This window comes from Lissotriton helveticus, chromosome 5_1, assembly GCF_964261635.1.
Source record: "Lissotriton helveticus chromosome 5_1, aLisHel1.1, whole genome shotgun sequence".
NCBI lineage: Eukaryota > Metazoa > Chordata > Amphibia > Caudata > Salamandridae > Lissotriton > Lissotriton helveticus.
The window spans coordinates 1775636352-1775663045 of NC_136065.1; the positions used below are offsets into that span (position 1 = coordinate 1775636352).

A 26694-nucleotide genomic window follows, 5' to 3' on the forward strand; every position below is an offset into this window, starting at 1 on the left:
CATGTGCTGTACACTGTTGTAAAACACGTTTCCCAGCTACATGATGGCTTCATTGAATCCCAAAATGTTTAGTATGAAACATCTTGCATTAATAAACCCAGACTGATTCAAGTGATGGATTTATTAATACATGTACCCAGAGGGCACTTTAGAGGTGCACCCTGAAAACCTACCATCTACTAGTGTGCTGGCTGACTGGTCTTGACTAGCCTGCCACCCCAAACAAGTTTCTGACGTCAGGGGTGAGAGCACATGCTCTCAGGAACATACCCTCCTCCAGTAGAGGGTGTTTTACACCCCCTTCAGCAGGATGACCTGTAAATTAGCATTTCAGGGCAGGGAGCTTAAAAGAGCCCGCTGCCTTTGGTTTGCAAATCTGGCGTCCCTCAGAGGTGATGCCGCGCTCTCCCCCTACGCCACCCCCACCAACCAGGGCACATTGGGCACCTGGACAGGTGGGAAATTAGTAGTCAGAGGGGTAAGTTCACCCTCAGGCTAGTTCCACCCATAAGGTGGGCTACCTGATGTGGACACGAAATTTAAAAAGTCTGACATCTTTGTGCTGGCAGAATTAGGAACTGTGGAACAGGGTTATGCCCACTCCAGACAGGAAGTGGTCATATAGGTGGTGTGGTGACCCCTGAGGTAAGTAGCTCATTGGCTTCTACCCTACACACCGCCAGCACCCCTAAATTTAGTATTTAAGGGAGCCTCTGGTACCAGAGCAACCGATCCCGCCAAGCTGAAAAACGACGACGGATGCTGAGGAAGCGCAAAAGCAAGAACAGAGGACCATCAACTGACCTGGTGCTAACCCTGCTGGCCTGTCTGGTGTCCTCAACAATTGCTCCAAAGACAACTCGTTCTGCAGCTGCCTGTGCCTCCAAAAGCCATGGAGAACTTCCATTGTTCACCCAAGAACCAGGAACTCCTGTGGAGTAGCAGAAGTGCTCCCCGGCATCCGGCAGGCAACCCAGAAGAGCTGCGAGGACTCCAGACCACCAAAAACCTGACACCCGAACACACCACTGCACCCATGCCCCTCTAGCCCGAGCGGGGCCAACGGTGCCAGCTTGGTACCTAGACCCTCGAGATCTGAAGCCCACCTTGGGTTTGTCAACTATGGGCTTCCCAACATCGCCTGCAGTCTCTTTGCGCAGGCCCCCTTTACTGCGAGTGTCTTCAGTGACAGAAACGCGACCCCTCTGCACCCGGCTGTCCTGGCCCAAGGAGTAGAGGAAAAAAGGTGTCCCAAGCATCGTGAGACCTGAGACTCCTCGTTTGTTCTGCCGGACTGTCCCTCAGTCCAAGGCTGCATCCTCTTTTTGACCACACCGATCCCCATTGACTTCAACGGGGACCCCGATGCTGCACCCAGGGATTTCGGTTTGAGCTGTCTTGCGATTAAGTCTTCCACAAACAAGTCTACAATGGGGTAGGAGGGCCTCCGCTCTTTCTGGCACCTCTATGATGCGTAGATTGTTGCAGCGAAATGGCCCCTCAGCATCTTACATCCAGGTTTGCCAATACAGTGGTGTCTTTCTGAAGTGTACAAATTATGGATTTGAGTGTGGAGACATCCTCAGTCAGAAAGGCTAAGGTAGTTTCGGCTGATCGCACTCTATCACTGACCTTACCGAGGTCTGCACGCATGAGGGCCATTCCCACCAAAACACCATCAATCTTCGATTTCAAGGCGTTTTTAGGGTGATCCAACTGTTAGCAGCAGATCCATTAGTGTGGGTTCCCCATTCTCTACTCAGGTCTCCATGGGGTCAGGTGCAAGGGAGTCCTGTTCCTCGCGCCATCGCACCGGAGGCCATGATGAAAGCATATTTGTCAAATTTGCTGTGTTGGAGTCTGCTCTGTGCTATGTCTTTACCTATGGTAGTCCAAGTAGAGAGCAGCAGCCCACCAGTCCCGAGCAAGACGCAGCTGCAAACTTAAAGTGCCTTCCTCTAGAGACACTGCAATGCACCAGGATAAGGTCCACAGTTACACGCTCAGTCACATCCGGGCCGGGGGTAGTCCGTGACTTAAAGAAGGCACCACGTGATGGTGCAGCATTACAGTCAAAAGGCCCCCCCGTCTTCCAATGAGGGGATCAACCTTCCAACTTCACAAAAATTATACAGGGCTGGGACCAACAGGGCGCTCCTGCAACCACAACTTAGGTTCTCCTGGGGCCGTGGGCCTCGTGTCGACTCCTCCACCCAGTCGCAAGGCCACAGCAGACAGGCCTAATTGACTGGGTCGCCCGCACTGGCAGTTCTTCTTGGCACCCGGCAGAACAGGCAGCGGTCTCCTAGCAACTCCAGTGCTCAGGTTCTTGGGATGCAGCCAGGCCTCGAGGGCCGCCTCCCCTGCTCCACAGTCTCTGGTGCGGTCCGCCCCTGCACTCTAGCACCGCTTATGCCCAGAGGCACAACCAAGAACGGCCACGTGAGTCAATGGATTTCACTTTATTCTCAGGCCTCGGTGCACGCCCTATCAGCGCCGGCACATGGACAGCAGGGCAGGTGCCTCGTGGAGGGGCCCCAGCAGGCAAGTCTGGGTGGCCCAACCTCCTCTAATATTGTCGATCTCCTCTAGCCCACAACAAGGTGGGAGAAACCTATGCTGCTGGGCTCTCGAGGTCTCGGGGAGCAGCCGAGCCTCGGTAGATGCCTCAGCCACTCTGTGATCCCCGGAGCGGGCACTCTCAATTTGAGAGGCACAGTCGCCCAAAAGGCCCCTAAGAAAGCGACAGCATGGGTCAACGGACCGACTCCAATCTGAGGAACTTAGCGACCGGTGCAGCAGGGGAGAAGGAAGATGGAAGATGATTCCTGTCCCTGTTTTTTTAATGGGTGACATTTTACGTATGGGTCAGCAGAGAAGGGGCTACACCCCTGTCCCCATTCTACCTCTCCCAGATTTCTGCTTGGTGCGCAGGGAAGGAAGCTGCAATGCAGTGCCAGGACAGGCAGGTACAACACCCTAGTCGGGTTCTCATTTTTTATCTTCAAGGTCTGGGGGGCTTTCTGACCCCCAAAGAATGGACAGGTAGGTACCAAATACCCTAACCTACTCACCCACAGAGGATGAAAGTCCAGACTACTGGAAAAAGCGAGACAACAACTGAGGTGGAAATCATCATAAGCTGACCAAACCTCATGAAAGAAAAAAATTAATACAATAGATACAGGCCAACTTTTCAACTAAACTCAGCTTACCCTTTGTATCATGGGGTTCGCTCCCCCCTGCTTCCTCTCTTTTCGTACCACTGCACTTGCTTCTTCATCACTGCCATTACTGCTGCTTCCTAAAATGAAGGAGAACATTTATTAAAAAGGTAATCTGAATGAAGGCAGTTATTCACTTCAAAGTAAAAAAAAGTTATAATACAAAGAGGCAACGCCCCTACTTGAATATACGCAACTAATTAATAAGGAATAAGAATCCATGTAGGGTAAAAGTTCTGCTCAGAGTTTGAACTGTAAGAAGCCAAATACAAGCAACCACCACTAACTAGAAGCAAGCAACTGTGAATGAAAATGACGTTCTACTGACAGGAAAAGCTATAAAGAGTCAATCTGAACCCAGTCCCATCAGTCAAACAACCATTCATAACGCAACAGAAAGAGACAGCCAATAGCAGAAAAAGGCAAATCCTATTTGGGCCTGAGTGTTTCACTTATATCTTATTGGACAGCCAGCTTCAATCTTCTTTATCAGAAAAAAAAGCTTGAAGATTCATTTGAATTCATCTATAACACAAATGTAACAGTTTGGGACAACCAAACTCCTCCTAACCAAGGGGCATGAAAACTGCTCTACTACTTGTAGCATTTAAACTGTTGACTCTGGTCAAAATACACCAGTTACAACATGCTAGTTTAGATATAGTCAGGACTGCAGCAGTTGTACCTGGATACAACCAGGTTTCCGTTTCCAACACTGCGAAGTGGAAGTGGATCTTGAAAAGTGCATTATGAAGAGGGGTAGGTGAGAGGAGGCTAGAGATGAAGAGAAAGATCACCAAAGATATACCAATAAGAAGGGTCCTGGGAGAAAGGTGCAGCAAAAGCAGTGGTAGGGATGGAATTGTTCTATGCTGCAATAGAGAGCTCAGACAGATGACCATTAAATCTGAGTCACTATCAAAGTAGGATAAAAGAAAAAAATCCACTGCAAGCACCTTCTTGCTCAGCAACATGAAGAAACCCGTGCTGGCTATGTAGCACCAAAAGAGGTGACATGAGTTCATCTGCATGTATCGGCCTAGATTAATTTAAACTGTTTGAGCTGAGCCATGTGGGTAATACAGCCCTTGCATTCTAAACATTCCCAAGTACATAATTGAATGTACAGGATTGGTAACTGTAAACTATAGGCATCACCTGCAACCCTGTCTGCTCAGTTTCCAACTCTAAACGGAAATCACGGATTTCTTAGTAGATAAGTGACAGAACTAACAAGCATTTACAATGCAATAGGTCTCGCATTGACGTGAGTTTGAGCTATTGCCATTGCAAATAACAATGCCTTTTTTTTTTAACATAAATAAAAGGCATTGTTATTTACAATGTCAATAGCTCAGACTTGTGTCAATGCGAGGCCTATTGCATTGCAAATGCTTGTTTTCATTGGAGTCTAAATGAGCATCTTAATCTGTAGCTGCACAATTATTCTGACCTAATTTCAATTACTCCTGAGCATTTCAAGCTTTTTGTTTCTTTGTCCCCTCACACTTTTACTCGTGCTGCATTTTTACACCTGACAACTGCATTTTGCTTTGTAACTAGTTCCAAGGAAGGAGTAACAGCGAGCGTGTCCGAACGGCAACATAAGAAGAGGGACAGTAACGTCAAAGAGGGAGGCTGAGAAGAGGGGCGAGAACAAAGGAGAGGACCCGCTTCCCTCTGGAGGTTTGAGGTTCAGCAGAAGAGAGGACAAGGGAAGGAACACTAGAGGGTGTGCTGTGATCCGTTGAGACCAGGGAATAGTGGATCGAGCAGATTGCAGAGAGAAACGAGTATGTCGATGGGTCGGGCCACTATACTTTCGATCTCTACATCGGTCACAGAACGGACTGGGCGCTAACGGGCAGAGCAGCACAAACACAGTTAAACAAACAAAACAATAGCCAGTAGTAGTGTTCTTGAAAAACCGGATGTTAAATCCCATACTTGCAAAGTTAAATGTGAAACTACAAGACCCAGAATGCAATACGCTGCTGCCCAAAAGAACAGGACTGGCATTAGGGGCCACCCAATGCATTTACCCACTTGGCAGCTAATATCAGTTTGTGAGGTGGGATAATGACGGTAATGTCCATCTGCATTTGATCAGTGATACAAATGTAGTAGCATGCAGGACCCTTTATAATAGCAGAAAGCGTCCTCCCTTTCGGCGTGTGATGTCACAGTCTGAGCCCACCCCCCCACCTTATTATGTTGTGCACGCCCAACCTCTGCTTGTCGCCAGATGCTCGAAGTAAGATGAGGCAACACAACTGTTTGTTGACATTTTCTTTAAGGAAGAACTACATAGAAATCCGCCCCAAAACCTGCTCTCGCAGTCAGACCAGCAGCAGGATGAAACGAACTATCCTAATGGGCTGAGCCCTCCCCTCCAATGTTGCGTGGGAGGGAGACACTGCTCCAGACAGTGCCACACTGATCCTTGCCCGAAAAGACGAGCTGCCCCTCCTACCATGACTGGGGAATTTTAGGATGCTACACGTTAATGGTTCCTCTCCTCACCTGCCTGGAGCTGAGCGCAGTGATGCTGCTGATCAGGGTGCCCAGCTTGGAGGGTCCCGCCAGCTTACCGGCCCCGGCATCCTGCGCCAGCAGCCCCGGTAAAGAACTCAGAGTCTAATGTTATTGATAACATTATTAACTGGAGCCGACGGGCCTCTCAAAGAGGTCTAGTTCTCCCATTTTCTAGGAATGGCAAAGGAAAGATGTGTTGACACCTGATTCAGGCCCTCATTGCTCCCTTTCACTAAAAAGAAACATTCTTCGCCAGGGTAACCTAAAGGCCACCTCAGGAATCAGGGAAAAAGTTATTCGCTTGTACCAGCTACATCAAAAGCAACAGTAATGCTACCATTAGTTTCACCTCACACGAGCCACATTGAGTAGCAGGAACGAAACCTTCTACTCCCTATCACTACTTGCAGTCACAACATTAATACCCCCAAGATTGTCGCTGTCTCCAAGTCGCAGCACCACATGCACTAGAGCAAGCTCCACTGGCAACACAGCACTGTTACAAAAAGCAACAATGACAATACCAAGAAACACCGTCACTATATGCCAGCTGATGCAGTACCACTTCCTCATCACCATAATAAGTGCCACCCTCAACACAGACACTGCAACCAGTTATAACACCCTCACTGCCGGCCCGAGTCATCAAAACAACTGCCACCAGCAACAAAACTATGCTCATTTGCCACCGCCAGTGATCCTAATAAATCCCGGAGCACCTGCAGCAGCACACAGTCTGAGCAACGCCCTCCAGCCTCCCCCAAGCAGCCGTGCCACCACTGTCAATATCGCCACTACCTCCAAGACCAATCCAAAAGCACGGGGGTAACACAAGTGGAGGCCGGGGGTTGGTTCTATGTTCGCCGCCCCGTTCTCAGACAAGCAGAGCCCCTCTTACCCTCCTGCACTGGCCGCCCAACAGAGAATCAGCAGCAGCGCTCCAGGAGCTGCCATATCCGAGAGCAGGGAATGCTGTATTGGAGGTTCCGCTTCCCCCCTCTTATTACACTTCCTTCTTCTAGCTTTGTTCGCTGAGCGCCCGAGGTATGGGCCGGGCACACACACTGTGCGGCGGCCCTTTCACCGCACCCAGTACTATCCCTACCCTCCCATCCCTGCCTGACGTCATTCACCCGCCTTATTCCCCCACCCTCAAAGGTTCAAGAGAAGCACCCTATGCACTGCACATGCGTAAAACCAGGGCCACGTTAGGGCCAGGTAAGTCGCTGTTGCTGTATAAGGATTTATCTAGCTCCAAAGCCTCTTGTTTTGTTCCAGCCACATCCACTGCATCCTGCTTTGAGTGACAGAAGCTAAAGGGGGAGGAGCGACCAGTCAGTCAATAACAAACGAGTTTTCAACGAACTGGGCCATTTCTTGGTGGCACATACGACGTAGAAACAATTCGTCCAATCCCGTAGAAGTGCTACGGTCCTATCACTGGGTTTCAAAACAACGGCAGTAAAACAGAAAAGGGACTTCAGTCTCTCTCACAGCAGTGGTCTTTTTGGAACAGGGTTGTTTTTAAAAACTAAGAATAGCTTGCAGTATAGAATGCAAACAGAAAACGTCTTTTGTCTTCCGTTTAAAACATTATTCAGAAAAGTTATGGCAGAAAAAGGTATTTGCCTTTGGAGGAACGGCTTCAGTCTACAGGCGCTGCTTATTATCACGACGACGCTTATTGGTAGTTCATTGAAGTCACCCTCCCTGTAACTGAGGCACCAGACGTCTAAAATCCTAGGTCTGAGGCTGCGCCATGTGCCTCAATACGTTGCATTAGCTGCCACACATTTCCTTCCCCCTTAGTTTCCATTTCGTGCCGCAGCTTTGTTTTACCGCTGTGTGCGCCTGATCTTAACGTGGACGCACGTATACATCCTACATAGGTAATGCGGACCCTATTATTTTAACATCCGCAGATGGTTCCAACACACCAACATACCAGAAGAATCCGTACTGCTCGCTCGGGGAACTCTTCAAGAAGCAGGGACAAAGCTGCATAATTGCTCTGCAGCTAATCAAGTGCCGGTTGGCGGCAGTACAGCCAATGGCAAGGTTAGGCCGTGAAACCGAAACCACGGTTGTAGCGCAGGAGACGCCGTCGCCGTGCACGTTGGCTGTCCCTGCGCAAGCTGTGATGAGAAGACACGCTGGGCCGAGGTAGGGGATGTGTGTGTGTAAGCGCCGGGGGGGTTCTGTATGTATGTGTGTGTGTGTGTGTGTGTGTGTGTGTGTGTGTGTGTGTGTGTGTGTGTATGTATGTGTGTGTATGTATGTGTGTGTGCACACGGCGGTGGTGGGAGTTTCTCTATGTGTGTGTGTGTGTGTGTGTGTGTGTGTGTGTGTGTGCGCGTGCGCGTGCATGCGTGGCGGCAGGCGGGGTTCTCTATGTGTGTGTGTGTGTGTTTGTGTGTGAGTATGCGCGGAGGGGGGGGGGGGGGGACTGTGCGTGTGTGTCTGCTTCCAAGGAGCCATGGGAGACAGGAAGCACGCGTGACCTGATCTGTTTACGCGCGCGTGCACATCACTTGTCTCCTGTCTCCCTTCACTCCTTGGAAGCAGAAATGATTGCAATAGAGTCTCGAAGCAATGATCGCTTCGCGATCGGTTCGCAGTGCGAGACCTAAAAACTGTGTGCATTTGGATAAATAGGTGGGCACAAATAGAAATACCTCTATCCCCATCTCACACCCACAGTAACAGCTGTTCTTCAGTTAGAAAGGTGTATTGCAGTGTCAGTTAGACATAAAGCTAGTGGCACATTTAGCCTTTCTCAAAGGGGAAGGAAAGAATTGTGGCGAGTCAAAATAATTCCCTTACACAGTCTCTGCAAGATTTATATATCAAATGTTTTATAATCCCAGACAAGCAACAGCTGGTCATATCGTATTAGTGTTTGGATACATAATCCAGGCACAGGCAACTGGCTACATCCAAATGAGAAACGGGCCTGGGATCTATGGACAAGCTCAATGGTATGAAGGTAATAGTCTAATCTAAAGCAATACAAGCGGTCATGGGTGTGTCAGCCAGTTCACAAGGCGTCAAAGGTGCATGAATGGGCAGGGGTGTCAGAAATAAATTTTAAACTGAATAAGCATCTGAGGCACACCAATTGCCAGAATGTACTAGAGGGCAAACCCTATGTCAATAACTCAACAGTAGCTAGAGGAGTAGGGAATAAATGATAGTGTTAAACAAGTATTGGCATAGCCAATAGGTCTCACCTTTGGGACCTTATTAAGTGTTTAGCCAGAACTACTGGCTTTGACAAAGTGTTTAAGCTATGTTGTAGAGTAGTGTAGCTTGTGTGCAGCATGTTGCAAAGTTATTTTAAAAAATTAAGCATTTTTGTTACTTTATCTATATTTATGAATTTAAGATAATATGCATAACTGAACGACCTCAATAAAAAAAAATATATAAAAAATGTTTAGTGGATACGGACCATAGCTGAAAAAGGATCAATACCTCAACACATGCATTGTGGTTGGGAAAGATAGGAGAATCAGTAAGAGAAATGCTTAAAGACACATGGTTGCGGGGGACACGATAATTCGGTTGTAACACTTCTATGAACACGTGATTATTCCTGACTGTTCTTTTCAGTTTTTATTGTTTGCAGGGAGGGGGGAAGAAAATATAAAAACCAAAAACCTAACCTCACGAGTATGATTTCGCTTATAACGCACCTTTTCTTCTTAGAAGCGGCCATGATGTAGGAATGTTCACAAATGTTGTATTACCTGAGATCATATATCATATCTCATGCAAACTACTATAGCGGCCAGCCCGTTGGGATGTTGGCATTTCGCTGTGTGAATTGAAGGTGTAATAAAGGTTTTTGAAAGAAAAAAAAAAAATGTTTAGTGGAGTTTTTTGGAATGTTGGCAACTTTTTCCTGCTCGCTCCAATGGTTGTTTGTTTTAGTTTTAGTGTTTTTGATTTGGGTGGGGAGAGATATAAACAACGGGAGGTTGGGAAATAGTACATGAACTATAATACAAGTAGCGGACTGATATTAGGAAAGAATTAACAGAGGCCTGATTTTTAGGGTACTATGGAACTGTAGCAATGGCTGAAGTATGGAACAGACAAATAAAATAACACAATGTCATTTCTCTCCCTTCCTGGCGTCTTTAAAAGGGTCAAGAGTTATTTAAGCACTATCCTAGCAATATGAGATACAATCAATATAAAACAAGAGACAGTAGTTACTGGCACTACGAGGACATAACAGTCACAGAAGTGCATTATGCAAAACCCGAGTAACATAGCAATAAGTGCACTTTACTCTACTCTCTTAGTACTCTTCACTGGCATTTTAAGAGAACATGACGATGACAAAGTCAGGGAAAAGAGTGAGGCCTCTGCAGTGGCAAAAGTCTGCTATGCAAAAACTAAATAACATAACAAGCAGTGTAGTTTCATCCCTTCTGTACCCCTTTAAGCACCTCGAATAGGACCATGAGCATTATAAGCGCTGCAACAGGCCAGACGTGGGCAGCAGGTAGCACCACACAAGAAGACCAGTGCAAGACGGGCTAACCAGCACAGTCCAATGGAACTGCCAGCAGCAGGACGAGCCCAGCTTCATGCAGGAAGTCTGTGTGCTTTGAGTGAAATACTCTGTAGCTCCTCCTGAGAAAGCGGCAAGTGCCTGCCAAGCGCCTCTGCGCCCCTACCCCCTCCCCGAGATGGCAGCAGGTGCTGTGGACTACTTTTATTCCCTCCGAGGGGAAGTCGAGGCATCTGGGATCAAAGAACAGAGGAAATCGCCTCCTTCCAAGCACCAAACCTGACCCCTCAAGGCTGCCGGGTACTTACAAAAGCTATTTTCTGCGAGCGCACAACAAATGTTCTGTACGTCTTTGAGTTGAGGGGGAGGTGGACTTCGAAGTGCTTGAACAGAAGCAGCCACAGAAAGGGAGAGGCCAGGACGTGCGGGCAGAGTTGTTTTATGGAGAAGGAGCTCTGATCGAGATGACCGGACACGGAGAGAAAGAAGGCAAGCAGCGCAGATATACACACCCTCAAGTCACAAGGATGCACAAACAAACCCTAGCACCCCAGATAAACATAAATTACACATGCGATCCCAAATACCAAATGCACGCAAACCAGGGACCCGCATATCCCCGAAGCAATTGGGCACAGAAGAAACTACCGGCGGACCTATATGCACATATCCATTAAAACAAGGGTAAGATCGACTTCCGCCAACCATGATTGAGGGTGTGGTGTGTTTAATGTTGAAGCCTGGTGGGGATTCTGTGGCTCCCTCCGCATACAGGCTCCTAACTATGCTCAACACAGAACTAAAAGTTCTATGCAAGATACTTGCACCACGACTGGGTGAGCTTACGCGGGACCTGGTCCACGAGGATAAATGCGCCTAATGCAGGCTCGCAATACTCAGCGCACCCTTCGTGGGTTGACACGTGCTCCATGATGCCCTGGAGGGGGAGATGGCCCTGATCTCACTGGATCTTGAAAAGGCACTTGATACGGTGCAGTGGGCCTTTCTCATGGAAGTGCTGAGGGGCATGGGGTTTGGTCCCAGTTTCAATGCCTGAATTCGGCTGTTGTACATGGAACCCTCAATATGTATAAAAGGTGGAGAGGAGAACTCTTGGAGCCATGGCCGGTGGGGAGAAGCACTGGGCAGGGCTGTCCCCTCTCGCTCCAATTGTTCGCTTTGGCGATCAAGGCGCTTGCGCTGTTGCTGCATGCAGAGAAGGCTCCCTGGGGGCTCCAGGTACAGACTAGCAACCGTGTTGTCTCGCTGTATGCGGATGGCGTGCTGGTGTACGTACATTTGCCAGGAGTATATACCCTTATTGCTGAGACACCCAGATAATTTTGGTAATGTGTCAGGCCTAAAATGAAAGGTCCGCAAATCCTTAGTGTTCCCCTTGGGAGGGTTGATCGGGAAAAACCATACCAGCTGTGAGATGTGGGACTCATTTGGGAATTGGAAGGGTTCTGGTATTTGGGGATCTGGGTTAACCACACGGATGCCCAACACCAGCTTCAGAATGTGGACAAGAGTTGACCGGTCTGAAGAGCTCCATTGCATTTTGGAACCAGCTCCCTCGGTCTATAATGGGCAGGGAAGCAATAGAAAAAATGTTCCGTGGACATAACCCGAGGCCTCACAATACGCCGCACATCGGGAAAGAGGTGCCGCCATCTTTGGCGCCGGACGCGCGTCGCGTCCCTACAGTAGCGGCCCCTGCTTGGCGGTGGTTTGACCGGGGCCCCGGATACCTAGAAGGGGCTCCGCGACCTCCTTGATTTCGCCCTGGGCGGGGTGGACACCGGGGGCGCGATTCTCTTTCCCCCCCCCCCCTCCTCGCCTTGCGGATGCGGCATTTAACGGGGGAGAGAGGACATCAGATTACCCACGCCTGGAAGGAAGCCCCATATTGACGGCAACGGGGCTGCGCCTGCAAACCTATTTGGACCCACAACACCAAGCTGACCGGGAGAACGGTGTACAACGCGGCCTGACCAGCGGTGGGGGAGACACTACATCGTTTGCCATTTGGGGCCACGGCACCCTACGTCCCCTGCTGTCACGACTGTGCTCAAGACCTACCATCGCGTGCACGAGCAGAGTGACCATCCGCCCTCAAGACGGACCTTACGCTTCAGAGGGTGTCTGACATGTCACAAAGAGGCCCCAGACAAAATGCCACCCAGGCCAGGCTGGACAAATTTGCATATGACAAACACTCCCCACCCCAAGACCAACGCAAGACGGGGGGGAAAACGATGGAGACGGAAGGCGCCAAGAAGGCCACTATCGAGGACGTCCTGGCGGCATTGGCGCAGGTGCAGGCAACAGTGGGTGCTACAGCTACTGAGGTCATGCTAATCCAGGCAGACCTCCACAAAATGTCTGAAAAGGTCAAACAAATGGAGGTTGTCACCAAATCCCTGGTCGAAGATGTATCGGAATTGCAGACGGCAATGGAACAACTACAGACGGATAACAAACTGCTTCGTGACAAGTTGGATGACCAGGAAGGGCGCTCTAGGCGCAACAACGTCCGAATTTTGGGAGTGCTGGAATCGGAAAACACGGGAGCCATGGACCTCTACGTGGAGGAGTTGATAAGGACCAGGCTCCAGCCTAAGGGACTATCAAACTTCTTCTCGGTGGAACGGGCGCACAGGGTGCCGGGGGGGAAGCCTAAGACTGGAGGGCCACCTCGGCCAATATTGGCAAGACTATTCAATTTCAGAGACCGTGACGCCTTCCTGTAGGCCGCAAGAGTGGCGCCGGCCATCCAGATCCAAAACTCGAGAATAGCGTTCTTCCCGGACTACACGGCGGAGGTCGCCAGGAGAAGGAGGACATTCTTGGAAGTCAAAAAAACATTGCGGGAAAAAGAACTACAATACTCGATGCAGTTTCCAGCCCGACTGCGTGTGGTAGCAGACAAGAAGGTGTGGTTCTTTGACACCCCGGACGCCGCACGGGACTGGTTGGAGGGATGGCATACTGTGGACCGACAGCGAAAACCACCTAGACAACATCACGACCGCGGAGGGCACAACGGGACAGGCTCACAATCATCCGGCCGAAGTGGAGCAGAGGGATCGCACTCACATGGAATTGCAGGAAATGGCGGTGAAGAATGACTCCTAAACGGACGATGGCTACGATGACAACTACTGATCGTCGTCAAATCATTTAGCAGCTGTTTTTGGACTCTGGCGACACTACCCCAGAAGCACGCAGGGATGCCGCCTGCTCAGGGAGACACTCTCCCCCCTTACACGCAAGTACTCTGGTTGTGGGATGGGTAAAGCGCTCTGCTCAGTTGGGGAGGCGGGCAGTTGAAGGTCCGTTAGGCAGGGATGCAGGGAGGGGGCATTTGGGAGGGGCGGGTTTTGTTAAAGTTAGGAACGTACATGCATGGTCAAGGAAAGTAACTAGGTTTCCATATGTATTTAAGCAAGACGAGAGAGACGTCCAGGGAGACGCAGCTCCCAGCAGAGCCTTTGACAGTGGTTCAACCCCAGGTAGGGGGGGGAGGACGGGGGGGGGTGCCCCCCGTGGGGTCCTCTTGATCCTCAGTGGGCAGCAGCGCACCCGGTACCCGGGTAACACTTCCCCATCACTACACTACCGACCCCAGAATACCCAATGGCGGATATTTCAAGTCCCGTGAGGGAAGGGGTGGATGTTGAGACACAATGCCCGGCCTTGCGTGTCATGTCCTGGAACGTGAGAGGGCTGGGGGACAAGGTTAAACGAGGTTTGGTCCTTACCGCGATCAGGAGACAGAAACCCATGATAACACTACTGCAGGAAACGCATTTAACAGGGGGGGCGGTCAAAGCCTTAGATAGACGGGGATACAAGATGGTAGTCCACTCGGACTTTACGTCCGGATCCAGAGGCACCGGAATCCTGATACAGAAAAACACACGGTTTATCCCCCTACTCACGAAAACTGACGATCAAGGATGCTTCGCAGCCCTGCAGGGACAGTGGGAGGGGAAGCTTCTCAACCTGGTTTCGGTATACATTCCCCCGGCATTACACTCAGTACACCTCCCCAAATTGGGTGAGTTTATCCTGACTCTCCCTGAGGGTGAAATTATCCTTGGAGGGGATTTCAACGCAATTCTTGACACACAACTCGATAGGTTCCCTACGCAGACCCCCGCGGGAGGGATCCCCCGCCTCCAACGATTCTTAACTGCCATGGGCCTAACTGATATTTGGAGACACCTCTACCCTAGCACTAACCGATACACCTTTCACTCCTCCGTACATGGAAGTTTGTCGAGAATTGACCTCTTCTTAACCCTGGGGGACGGTCTCCAACTCGCGGAAGTAATGACGATTCACCCTCGAGGGATCTCGGATCACTCTCCACTTACACTCACACTCTCCTCGCAGACACGAACACATAGGCGACTGTTCCCCATACAGGCCGCTTATCTCAAGATTCCCCAGGTCCGTAAAGCACTCAAAAAGGTAACGTCGCAGTATTTTACTGAAAATATACACTCAGTGCACTCCTCCGAGATACTGTGGGAGGCTTATAAGACAGTCCTGAGAGGGGAAGCCATAAACACCATCACAGGATACAGGCGTGAACGCTCCCGAGAGTTGGACAGTATAGACCTGACCTTGCAGGACTTAGCGAAGACGCACGAACAGTGCCCCACTCCCTCCGCCCTGCACGCACTGACACTGCAACAACAGATCTATAGCGACCATCTGCGCATGCATGTCAAGGGTCATCTGACAGACACCCAGAATAGGGTCTACGAGGTGGGGGATAAGGCCGGGAAACTGCTGGCATGGCTCGATAAACGGGAAGGGAATTCTAGAGGAATCCCGCGTCTGAGGGACAGAGGTGGCGCGCTGCATACTAACCCGGAGCGTATTGTGGATCTCCTTGCAGACCACTTTGAACAGGTGTACACCCCTGTCCGGGTGGTCACCTCGGAAATGGCCAGAGACGTGCTAGCACCGGTCGAGGTCCAAACATTATCCCCGGAAGCATCAGGGGAACTGGAGATGGATATCACCGCTGAGGAAATACACTTAGCTATTCATGCCTTGAACCCGGGTAAGGCCATGGGGCCTAACGGGATACCGGTAGAGTGGTATCAAGCAATGCCTGAGGCCCTTGGTTTACATCTGCTAGACATGTTTAAAGAATGTCAGGAGAAGGGCACACTCCCGCCTGACCAAAGAATAGCGACTATAGTGACCATCCCCAAACCGGGCAAACCACCTGAAGAATGTTCCTCTTACCGCCCTATCTCACTGCTCAACGTGGAAGCAAAGATACTAGCCAAACTCCTGGCGACGCGACTCTTGCCCCACTTAGCTTCTCTGATACACCCGGACCAGTCCGGGTTTATGCCACACAGGAATACGGCATTGAACCTACGACGCCTACATGGCGTGCTGGCCAGGGCAGACTCGGTGACGTCCCAGGCAGTAATATTAGCACTCGATGCCAGGATGGCGTTTGACCTGGTGGAATGGGCGTATTTGTTTGAGGCGCTGTCACGCCTGGGATTTGGGCCCCGCTTCATTGCGTGGGTCAGGTTGCTCTATACGGACCCGGAAGCTAAAAAAAACAAAAAAAAAAAAAATGTTGCCTGTATCTAGTGCATAATTCTATATTCCCACAGATGGATCGTTTTTTCCGTCAGCCTGATAGCCTATTGGTTACACTCCTGTGGGCAGGTAAACGCAGCAGAGTGGCGCTTGCCACACTGACCCGTTTTTCCCGCCGCTGAGTACCCTGCGGCCCCACCCCCTGCTCACACATTCGCCCACTCCGTCCTCCCAGCTGCTCCTCCCTCCCACCTCCCCTTCTAATGGCGGCCGCTGTGTTGCCGTGCCTAAGGCAAGCCCGTATGAGCCCTTCCACGCCTGAACCGCGCCCAGCGCCACAACCCCTGGTCCCTCCCCAACCCCACGACGCCCATCTCCGCTACGATGCCAGCACCCTGCTTGCACTCAACACAGAACGATCACATACCTGCTTCCTGACTGGCCCGAAGCGCACCCAAGGACCCTTCTCCTGCCGGAACTGCAGCTTCACCAGCATCCGATCCGCCAAGCCACCCACGGGAAAGAATGGGACTACCTCAGATGCATCCTTCTCAACACCCGGTCCGCCTGCAGACACACCGTAGAACTCTGGGACCTACTTGACTCAACCTCCCCAGACATCGCCTTCCTGATGGAGACCTGGCTGAACCCCTTCTCGGCACCCAACATCGCCATAGCCATCCCGGACGGCTACAAAATCACCCGCAGGGACCACGCCAATGGAGCAGGAGGAGGAATTGCCATCGTCCACAGGAACACTCTCAGAGTCGCGACCAACACCGACGACACCATCAGCACCGCCGAACACCTGCACTTCCAGATCCACACCGATCCCAACACCACCCTCAGAGGAACCCTCGTCTACAGACCCCCCGGACCCTGACCACAGTTCAGCGACTCCATCGCCGACTTCGTCAGTACACACGCCCTCGCCTTCACAGACTACATCCTTCTCGGGGACCTGAACTTCCACCTCGAGAACAACAACGACTGCAACTCCACCACCCTGATCGACAACCTCGCCAACTTAGGACTCAGACAACTCGTCACCACACCCACCCACTCCGCCGCCCACACGCTTGACCCCATCTTCTCCGCAAGCTCCCACGTCTCCTTCAACCACACCACCAAACTCCACTGGACCGACTATCGCAGCATCCACTTCACCTTCCGGAAACCCACCACGCACCACCGCACCCAAAAGATCCCCCGCCGCTGCAGGAGAAAAGTCACAGAAGACCAGCTAACCACCACCCTTGCCCGGAGCCCACCCGCCGACCCCACCCACGCCGGCACCGCCGCCCGCAACCTCAGAGAATGGAACGACGTCTGTGCTAACATCCTCGCCCCGATCAAGAAACCCTCCAACAGACACACCACCAAGAAAGTCAACTGGTTCACTGAAGACCTCCAGGCCTCCAAGCAAACCTGCTGTAACCTAGAGTAGAAATGGCACGGCGAACAGACACCAGACAGCCACGCAGCCCACAAGAATGCCACCCGCAGACACCATTAACTCATCAGATCCACCTAAAGAGCCTCCTTCAAAGACCGCCTAGACAAAAACACACGCAACAGCAAAGAGCTCTTCAACATCGTAAAGGAACTCTCCAACTCCAGCTCCAACGACATCCCACCTTCGCAAGACCTGTGCGAATCCCTTGCTGCCACCTTCCATCACAAGATCCCAGACATCCACGACGGCTTAAACGTCACGACCGCCCAGACAACCACTGTGACCTCCGTCCCCACGGCCACCATCTGCACCGACGTCCTGCTCTCCTGGACCAACATAAACAACGAAAATACCATCAAAATCATGAAGACCATCCACTCCGGATCTCCGTCAGACCCATGCCAACACCACATCTTCGACAAAGTCAGCACCAACATCGCACCTCATCTCCGGAAAGCCATCAACATCTCCTTCGAGACAGCAACCTCCCCGGAGAGCTGGAAGCACGCCGAGATCAACGCCCTACTCAAAAAACCCAAGGAGGACCTCAAGAACTTCCGGCCTATCTCCCTGCTCCCGTTCCCGGCGAAGGTCATCGAGAAGACCGTCAACAAACAACTGACCCGCTACCTCAAGGAGAACAGCATCCTGGACCAATCCCAGTCTGGGTTCCGCAGCAACCATCGCACCGAAACTGCCCTCATCGCCGCCACTGATGACATCAGGGCCCTGCTGGGCAACGGAGAAACCGCAGCCCTCATCCTCCTGGACCTGTCAGCAGCCTTCGACACCGTCTGCCACTGCACCCTACGCACACGCCTCCACGACTCTGGGATCCGAGACAAGGCTCTGGACTAGACCACCTCCTTCCTCTCCGGCTGAACCCAGAGCGTCTGCCTCCCCCCTTTCCACTCCGAAGCCACCGAGATCATCTGCGGCGTACCCCAAGGCTCATCCCTCAGCCTGACGTTGTTCAACATCTTCATGGCACCGCGCGCCCACGTCGCCCGAATGCCTGACCTCAACATCATCTCATACGCTGATGACACTCAGCTGATCCTCTCCCTCACCAAGGATCCCCTCACCGCCAAAACCAACCTCCATGAAGGAATGAAAGACGTCGCCGAGTGGATGAAGAACAGCCGACTAAAACTAAACTCGGACAAGACGGAAGTCCCCATACTCGGCTCCAACCCACTCGGCCTGGGACAACTCTTGGTGGCCGACTGCATTGGGAACAGCTCCAACACCCACCGACCACGCACGCAACCTAGGGTTCATCCTCGACTCCTCTCTCTCCATGACAAAGCAGGTCAACGCTGTCTCATCCTTCTGCTTCAACACCTTCCGCATGCTCCGCAAGATCTACAGGTGGATCCCCACCGAAACAAGAAGAATGGTCACCCAGGACCTCGTCAGCAGCAGGCCAAACTCTTGAAACGACTGCAACGCGTACAACGCCTCTGCACACGTGATCCTCGACATCCCTCGCCGCAGCCACAACACACCCCACCTGAGAGACCTGCAATGGCTCCCCATCAACAAAAGGATCACCTTCAAACTCCTCACCCACGCACACAAGGAACTCCACAACACCGGACGAGCATACCTCAGACGACCCAGCGTCTACACCCCCAACCTCCAGCGCCGCTCCGCCGACCTCGCCCTCGTCACAGTCCCCCGCATCCGAAGAGCGACCTCCGGCGGCAGATCGTTCTCCCACCTTGCCGCCAAGACCTGGAATACCCGCTCCATCCTCCTATGGCAGACCCAGGACCTGCTAACCTTCAGACGACTCCTCAAGACCTGGCTATTCGAGCAGTAGCAGCACCCCCGCCTTCCCTCCCACCCCCCAGCCCCTTGAGACTCTCACAGGTAAGTAGTGTGCTTTACAAATGTTCTGATTGATTGATTTAAGAGAAACATGGAGACGGGAGCATGGCTGTTCCGGATATGTAAAATTCTATATTTATGCTGCCCACCTACAGAACGTGGCCTGTTGCCATACGGAGCCAGATAATTGGGAGAAGAGGCTCCTGGGGACTGAGTTTGGGGACACACGCTGCCCCAGCTGCTGATGCGGCAAAGTTGTGGTCGGGTGGGTGTGGGAAGTAGGGAGCTCCCAGTACCATACCTGGTTACTCTCACCGCAAAGATATGGGAAAAAGTGGTTCAGAAAGTGATTCACAAGGCTCCCAACCTCAGTAGGAAACTGAAGCTGTGGGGTTGGAGCTGTTCTGACAAATAGACTCCACTATGTCTAAATTACAGTGGCAGGACGGTGCGATGTCTGGATTTTTGCGACCTTTACCCTGGGGACACCTTAATATTGTTTCAAGATGCACAGGACTCTCTTTTTTTTAATGTCTTTATTGGTTTTGCAACAAGAAACATACAAAAATTTAAATGTTCAATGGAACACTAAACCCTGCAGGATATCACAAGTGTCCAGTAGCACTGAACAGGACCACACTCCCATGCTGTAGAAAGGTTGCTCCGACAACACACACAGACAGCGTTCCTTGCGGGTCTGTTTTATTGAGGTTATATGCCGTGACGTATACACAGTGTAAAAAATAGAAATGCAAGTATTTAAACCAGTTGTTACAGGATACAGTACGAACAAGGCTCAACGCAATCTCCCAGACCATATCGGAGATGGGCGCTCCCATGTCTCTTTCCCAGGCTCTCCGTGCAGGGTACTGTTGCGGTTGTATATTGCTCCTAAGGGCTTTGTAGAAATGGGTAATGAGATGGCGCCCCTCTCCCCATCCAATGGGCCCATCAAGGACCCCTGATGGATATAGGGCTGTTGGGAAATCTACTCAGAGGTCTTTTGTCACGCTCTCCAGCTTGGCATAATGAAGAAGCTGAGCTTGTCCCACCCTAAAAGAGTCCTGTGCATCGAGAAACTGCGAGATGCGAGAGATGTAATGTGGATCAAGCGGGATTCATACATTAGGCCTGGTTGTGCCCGGATATCGCTAAATACTGGGCACTTATTTTTCAAAATTTGAGCGAGATCGTAGGGGAACACTTGGCACCTGACCCCGTACTAGCTTTCCTGGGTTACTCTAAACAAGTGAGGAAAAATATCCAAAGATTAGTAGATATAGGCCTACTTGATTTCTAAGTGGGGGTGGCTATGTGCTGGGCCCGGAGTCCTCCCCCTAATGTCACACAATGGTCTAGAGATATGATGTTCTGCAACACACACACGGAGTTATATAATGAGCTGCTCCCTTCACGGAGTAGGTTCAAGAATTTCTGGGGCTTATACCAGAGTTACTTAGCTGGTAAAACCTAGCTCTTATCAGATCTTGGATATTCCTTATACAGCAGCAGGTACAGGGGGAGTCCAATATTTGTGCAGAGCGCTGCACATATAAGCCGACTAAATAGTTTCCAATAGGATGAAAGGGGGATTTATTCAGCCTGGAAAGTTCAGTGTTTATTTTTGTCTCATTGGTTGTTTGGCCTGTTTGCTAGGGAGCGGACAGAGATATTGGATAAATTCCTGTTCAATTGATTAACTTTAACACTGTCATTATATTGCATTTATCGGTAGTATATTAGCTGATATTTGACACACCACTGGGTTGCTGTGTATGTATACTACTGCTTATTTTTAGGTCGAGCTGGAGAACAATCCGAAGCATTGTCCAGCTCGACAACTATAGTTGCCCGTCTCCTGGGAATCTGAGACAGGGTTCGGGCACCCGCGCCGATTGGTGTCTGCACATCTCCTGCCTCAGATTCCCACCTAAACACGCACACACACACACACACACACCCCCCCCCCCCACCCCCACCCACCCACCCACCCACCTACCCAGGTAGCCTGTTCGAAGACGGGGACGCATTGTAATCAGCCCCACAGAGTCCCGGTGTCAGTCAGTGGTGCGGGGTGTCCTGGAGTCCCATGACCGCCAGCGCTGGTGTCCGCGCACCGCATCCGTCACTATCTGGCTGCCCGCCCGGCTAGACTCCTACTGCCGGTGGGCAGTGCCTCGCCGCGCTTCCTGTCCCGCCTGCAGCGGATTGGCGCGGCCACGATAAGCACCGCCTTGTTGTATCCTAGCCATGGAGATTGTCTCTCCGAAGCGGAATATGCGTCCAATTCTGGTTTTCTACATGAGGTGGGTGTGGAGGACCAGGTGTAGCGCTTGGATCTGTGAGGCGCTTAGAAAAGTGGGCGCTTCGAGCTGAGCCCTGTGTCAGCCACGGGATTAAGCGCAACTTCATCCTTCTTTCGGGGTCTTTAAACCTTGTATTATTAGAGGAACAAAAAAAAGAGTGTGGTAATGAAGCCACGTATTTAATTCAGCAGAGGACTTGCAATGCTAAGCGGTGCCTACACGTGTGAGAAATGAATGCAGAAGGCTCGTGGCAAGGTCTCCCGAGGCTGTGAGTAAATGTATGATCAATAAGAATAAAATCTTGGAGGGGAGGAGCCTAGCTCGCGACCGAGATGGCCGCGTTTTAGCTCGGCTCCGTCCGGCCGCCTGTTTATCTTCATTTATCCTGTATTCCTCTTGCCCCGGGAAGCCCTCCTTGCTGTGTTTCGGTACTCCAGTCACTTAGCGGACACTTACCCGTTGCTCCGGTGATCCTGAGTGCTGTCGATCCTGTGCAGTGATCCCGCTCGGAGCCTCCGGGGCGGTCTGGCCGGGCCTCCTTGCTACGCTGGGCCGTGACGGAACATGTTGGTCGGCCCTTGCTGGCGCTGTGGAGCTGGACGCGGAGGCTGATGTGTGAATTGGCCGGCTGTGCCCCTTGCCGGACCCGACTGGCCTGGGCCCAGAGGTACGAACGCTGCTCCTCGCAGGAGAGCCTACTCAATTGTCTGGTTGGGTCCCCCTTCTATTCCCCGGCCCGGCCATTTTGAATTTTTCCGCCCGGGCTCGGAGAACGGGGCCGGCGGTACGGGGGGACCGACGGACATCCTTCTTCTGGTGGCTCTCCTTTCTGCCTTGGGGCGCCCTGCCGCAGTCTGGCTGACCTCCTTTTGCTCTGGTGTTACCCCGGCCGGGGTTCCCGACGACCGGGGACGTGCTGGGCTCTTAAGATGGCGGCCGGCCCTGGGAGTCTTTGCCGGGCCCGGGCGAGCACTGGGGGCCCGCCGCATGGCCCGGATGTCGGATCTTGTAAAGAGTTTCCTGCGCTTCGAGTTGTCCTGGATGCACTGAACTCCTGGCGGACTACCGTGGCTGCGTCTGTCTCCACTGTGGAGGCGGACCCTCATTTTGAACAATGCGGGCCCCCGTCATCGGATTTGGCCTCCTCGTCGATCATCGCGACTGATGTGCTCCTGGACTCTGTGCCCCCGGCGGGGACCGCATCCTTGGCTCGGAGAGTCTCCGACGCCCCCCGTTGTCCTGTCTGGTTGCCTCGGCCACTGGGCTGCGGTCCGCTTGTATCCTGGCCTGGCGTCGACGATCCTTCCAGTCTCTCTTCGCGTCGACTCCCCGACCGAGAAGTATGTTCCGGCCCGGCTGGGCCTGCCTCGTTCGAACTGTCCTTGGAACTCTGTCTGCAATACGATTGTTGTACTGTGTCTTTCCTGGATCTTTACTATTTTCTTTCCAGTTTCTTCTTTGGACTGCCGCGAAATTTTCTCCTGAGCCCTGTGTCCCTCATCGTTTGCTCTTTGTTTGTTCGGATGGTTACAACCTTGGACAAAAGTGGACAGGGCTGAAACGACTTTTATATGCGGTAGTCTGGTTTCTTTGTTATGTGATTGACAAGTGCTGTTGTGATGTTCCTGTAATTTTATGGGACTCCTGAAACTTTTTCTAATATCGTTAACTTCCCATGGGCTATACCCTTCCCTTGTAGCAGGTGGCGGGATGGAAGCAGATGATACTGACTTTTCGCCCTCCCCCGTGTGCGTTGTTCCTTCCCTTCCCCTGCCCCTTCCCTTTTGTCTTTGTTTCTACCCTGTTCCTTTTCTTCTATATTTCGGGTTCTATTTAGGGCGACAGGCACGCTGCCGGGGGGTAGGCCATAGCCCTCTGCAGGGGTGTAGGGAGGGCTTGTGGGGTGGGTGGGAGGGTCTGTTGTTGTTTTTGGGGGGGTCTTTCTCTCCTCCTTTTTTCTCCCTACTTGGTTCTATGGCCCTTGTGTATCCCCTTTTTCGGGGCTCTGTATCGCCGTCTGTCCCCCGGGTGTCTTTCTGGTGTATTTTTGCGGTATTACAAAGATGGTGATTTGTTCTGTTTGTCTTCCTATTTTGTGGTCGATTTTGTACCGGAATTTTGTTTTTCCTGCTTTGTCACCTGGGGGCGGGTGGTTGGGTTGGGGTCCCTTCCTTTTCCTTTTTCCCCCTTTCCCTTCCCTCTCCCCCCCCTTTTTGTGGGGTTTTTTTCTACTTGGGGGTGCATTTCGTATCGTTTTGGTATTTGGGTCCTTTATTGTGCTGATCGGTGGGACGGGTGGTGGCTGCGGTGGGCGGGCAGTGGATTGTGTGCACAATTGCTTTTCTTTCTACCCGTTGTTTTGCCCGGTACTTACTGGTATACCTCTGTCGTATTTATTTCTCCTGTGTCTTTAAGATCGCTGCGTTGCTGCCCGCCGCGACCCCGCCCCTCTGGCTTGTGTTATGGCCCGCCAGGCTCCTGACCTCCCAAACCCGTTCTTTAAAAAAGAAAACTACCTTTCTATTTGTTTGCTCCTGAGATTGCTCTAAGATGCTTGCTCTTTCCCCTGATTTGTTGCCTTAGTATATTGTGACGCCTGATATATGTCTCCTGCTGTTTTGTTATGTGGTGGCCAGCCCTGGTGGGTTGTAGGCCCGTATTTGTGAGCCTTCTCTGTTCAATAAAGGTTTTCAAAAAAAAAAAAAAAGAATAAAATCTTGCAGAACTACACCCCTGCCTTTCAGATCTTCCTGCGAGTATTGCATTGCGTCTAGGCGCTTGGCCAGCAGTCTGAAGCTCTCCTAGCATGCCAAGAGGAATGCCTCTGGCCTGCTTATGATCGCTCAAATCCCGTCTCTGGTGTTTAGAATTCATTACCTGTGGCCCAATGATGAAGTCGATTTCATTCATATTGCAAAGCTTTAATGTCCTGTTGCCTCGAGCTGTTGTGTCACGATGGGATCGGGTTTAAGGGGAGAGGGGGCATCCACAGCGATCTAAGGGGATGGAGTAACAGTGTAAGTACTACGGGGTTAAAAAAAACAAGTAAACCGTACAGGTCTTGTGGAATGTGCCCGACCGGGCGTGGTGAATTCCTGGTGCCTGTCCCCGAGCAAGTGTGTTATCCTGGGCAACGGGGCGCACCTCGAGCGCTCTAGCGGAGGTGTAGGGAGCCCAGACCGGGCCCTCCGGATGAAGATGCGCCGGGTGGACCCTGGCACCCCCGCCCTGATGGAATATTTATTTGTCAGAGTGGAACTTTTCACTGGGCGCCTCGGAGGCGCCGCCCTCGGAGTGGGGTCAATACTCGCATTCTCCTCCACGCTGTGTGATTCGATATAGCGCCTTCCGCCTGATCCTCTACCACCGCTGTCTTCACAGCGAGTTCTTGGGTAAAGCCACTTCAATGCGCTATACCCAGATTATACCACTTCGGACAGGCGTTGATTATTTTATGTTAATCTTAACCAGCAGGTTGTGTGTGTGATGCTGCTACTGCACACCCTCCCTCGCTTCAATATTGGAGAATGTCGATGAACCAGAGGCCGGTCTGGTTTTGCGAACTTGTGCTCCCACTTTCAAAGGTCGAATTTGAATTCCAAAGAAAAGTTCCAAACGCTGCCATCAGCACTTAACGTGTTGACATTCTTGAAGCCCGAGCCGAAGTAATAAGCAGAGACTCTCACGGAAGAGGAATGTGCCTACATGGTACCTGATCGGCGCTTACACACCGCCCTTAGTGGCACGCATTCTATCAACCACTTACGGGTGAAAGGAGGCGTTGCCCTAGCCGGCTTGAAACTCAAGCACTTACTGCTTTGGAGGGCGCACAAATGCTTTTTTTTGGCGATTTTATATAGCGCGAACTGGACCCGAAGGTATTAGAGCGCTTTATATGAGCACCATCTACGTTAGTATACATTATAATTTTTTTAGTAGGCACGGGGAGATAAAGTGATTTGCCCAGAATCACAGGATGTTGAGCCCACACTCAGACTCGAACCTAGTTCCCCAGGTCCAAAGTCGGAGGCTCTGACCATTACTCCACATCCTCCCGCAGGTTTGATTTTATTTGGCCTTCTTTGTTAACCACTTGTGCAGAGCCAGCCCTCCCACGTTTGTGATGAGGACGGGCAGCTCTCCATTATCACATTTGTGTGACACTTTGCACGCCCAGAGACATTTGAAGACATTTTAGGGGTTTTATCCTAAACCCCCTTTGGATCAGTGCACCTGAAAAGATATTTATCAGCCGCACACTGAGTGAGTTTGAGTGTGATCACATGATTGTCACTGAATGCGAGCTCCAATTCCCTTACCACCCCCTGGAGTAAGTCCCGACTGCTCTCTATGCAACTTCTGAGCGACAGCTTAGAATAACAAGCCTGGCGTTCACATGGATTTAACTAGTCTTAAGCTTTGAAACGCCAGTGGTAAAAATCATTATCCACCAGGCATACTGCTATCTATCTATCGCCCTCCCTCCATCTATCGCCCTCCCTCCCTCTATCTATCGCATCACCACAGCATCACTCAGCACCACCACGGCATCACTCAGGGGCACCACATCACTATGCGCTACCACAGCATCACTCAACGCCACAGCAGCACTCGTCACCACCACAGCATCAATCTGTGCAACCATTCAACAACTGGTTCAAATAAGTTCTCTCACTGTTTCAAGCTCTATTACAAATGTCACAAAAAGATATTAATATTTCACTTCTGTTCTTAGATTTTCGTCACAATAAAATACACTGAACATAATCTTCACAAAATGTATTTACAAAAGTTTAAGCTATTGCCAATATAAATTACAATAACTTATTTAAGTATTAATTATTAAAAAAAATAAAAGCCATTGTCATTTGTAATATCAATACATCTAAGTCACGTAAAGACAACACATATTGCATTACAAATGTTCTAGGTGTTACATTTGCGAAAGTTAAAACTATTGGAATTGTAAATGACAAAGCTATTAATTTAGCTATTTTCGAAACCAACACATAAATACAAAATTTGTCATTTACAATACCAATATCTCAAACTTTCCTAATGCGAGACCTATTGCATTGCAAATGCTTGTTTTTTCTTTTTGTGTTGTTTTGTAAAGTGTAATTTTGTTTCGTTATGTTATTTGACATTTCTTAAGCGCATATATCACCGTTAGGTCTCATAGCGCTGATAGTAGCAGTAGGTGACAGAGAGGACGAGCTGAGGGTGAGTGCAATTAGA

The 26694-nt window shown here is 51.0% G+C and overlaps 1 protein-coding gene across 1 annotated transcript in view; it reads right to left on the reverse strand.

Moving 5' to 3' along the window:
• LOC144755797 (E3 ubiquitin-protein ligase RNF113A-like) overlaps positions 1-26694 on the reverse strand; it is a 361545-nt gene that overhangs the window by 313720 nt on the left and 21131 nt on the right. The window contains exon 2 of the mRNA XM_078645059.1: positions 3216-3304. Within this exon, the coding sequence (XP_078501185.1) occupies positions 3216-3304 (89 nt within the window). The remainder of the gene's footprint in view (positions 1-3215; positions 3305-26694) is intronic.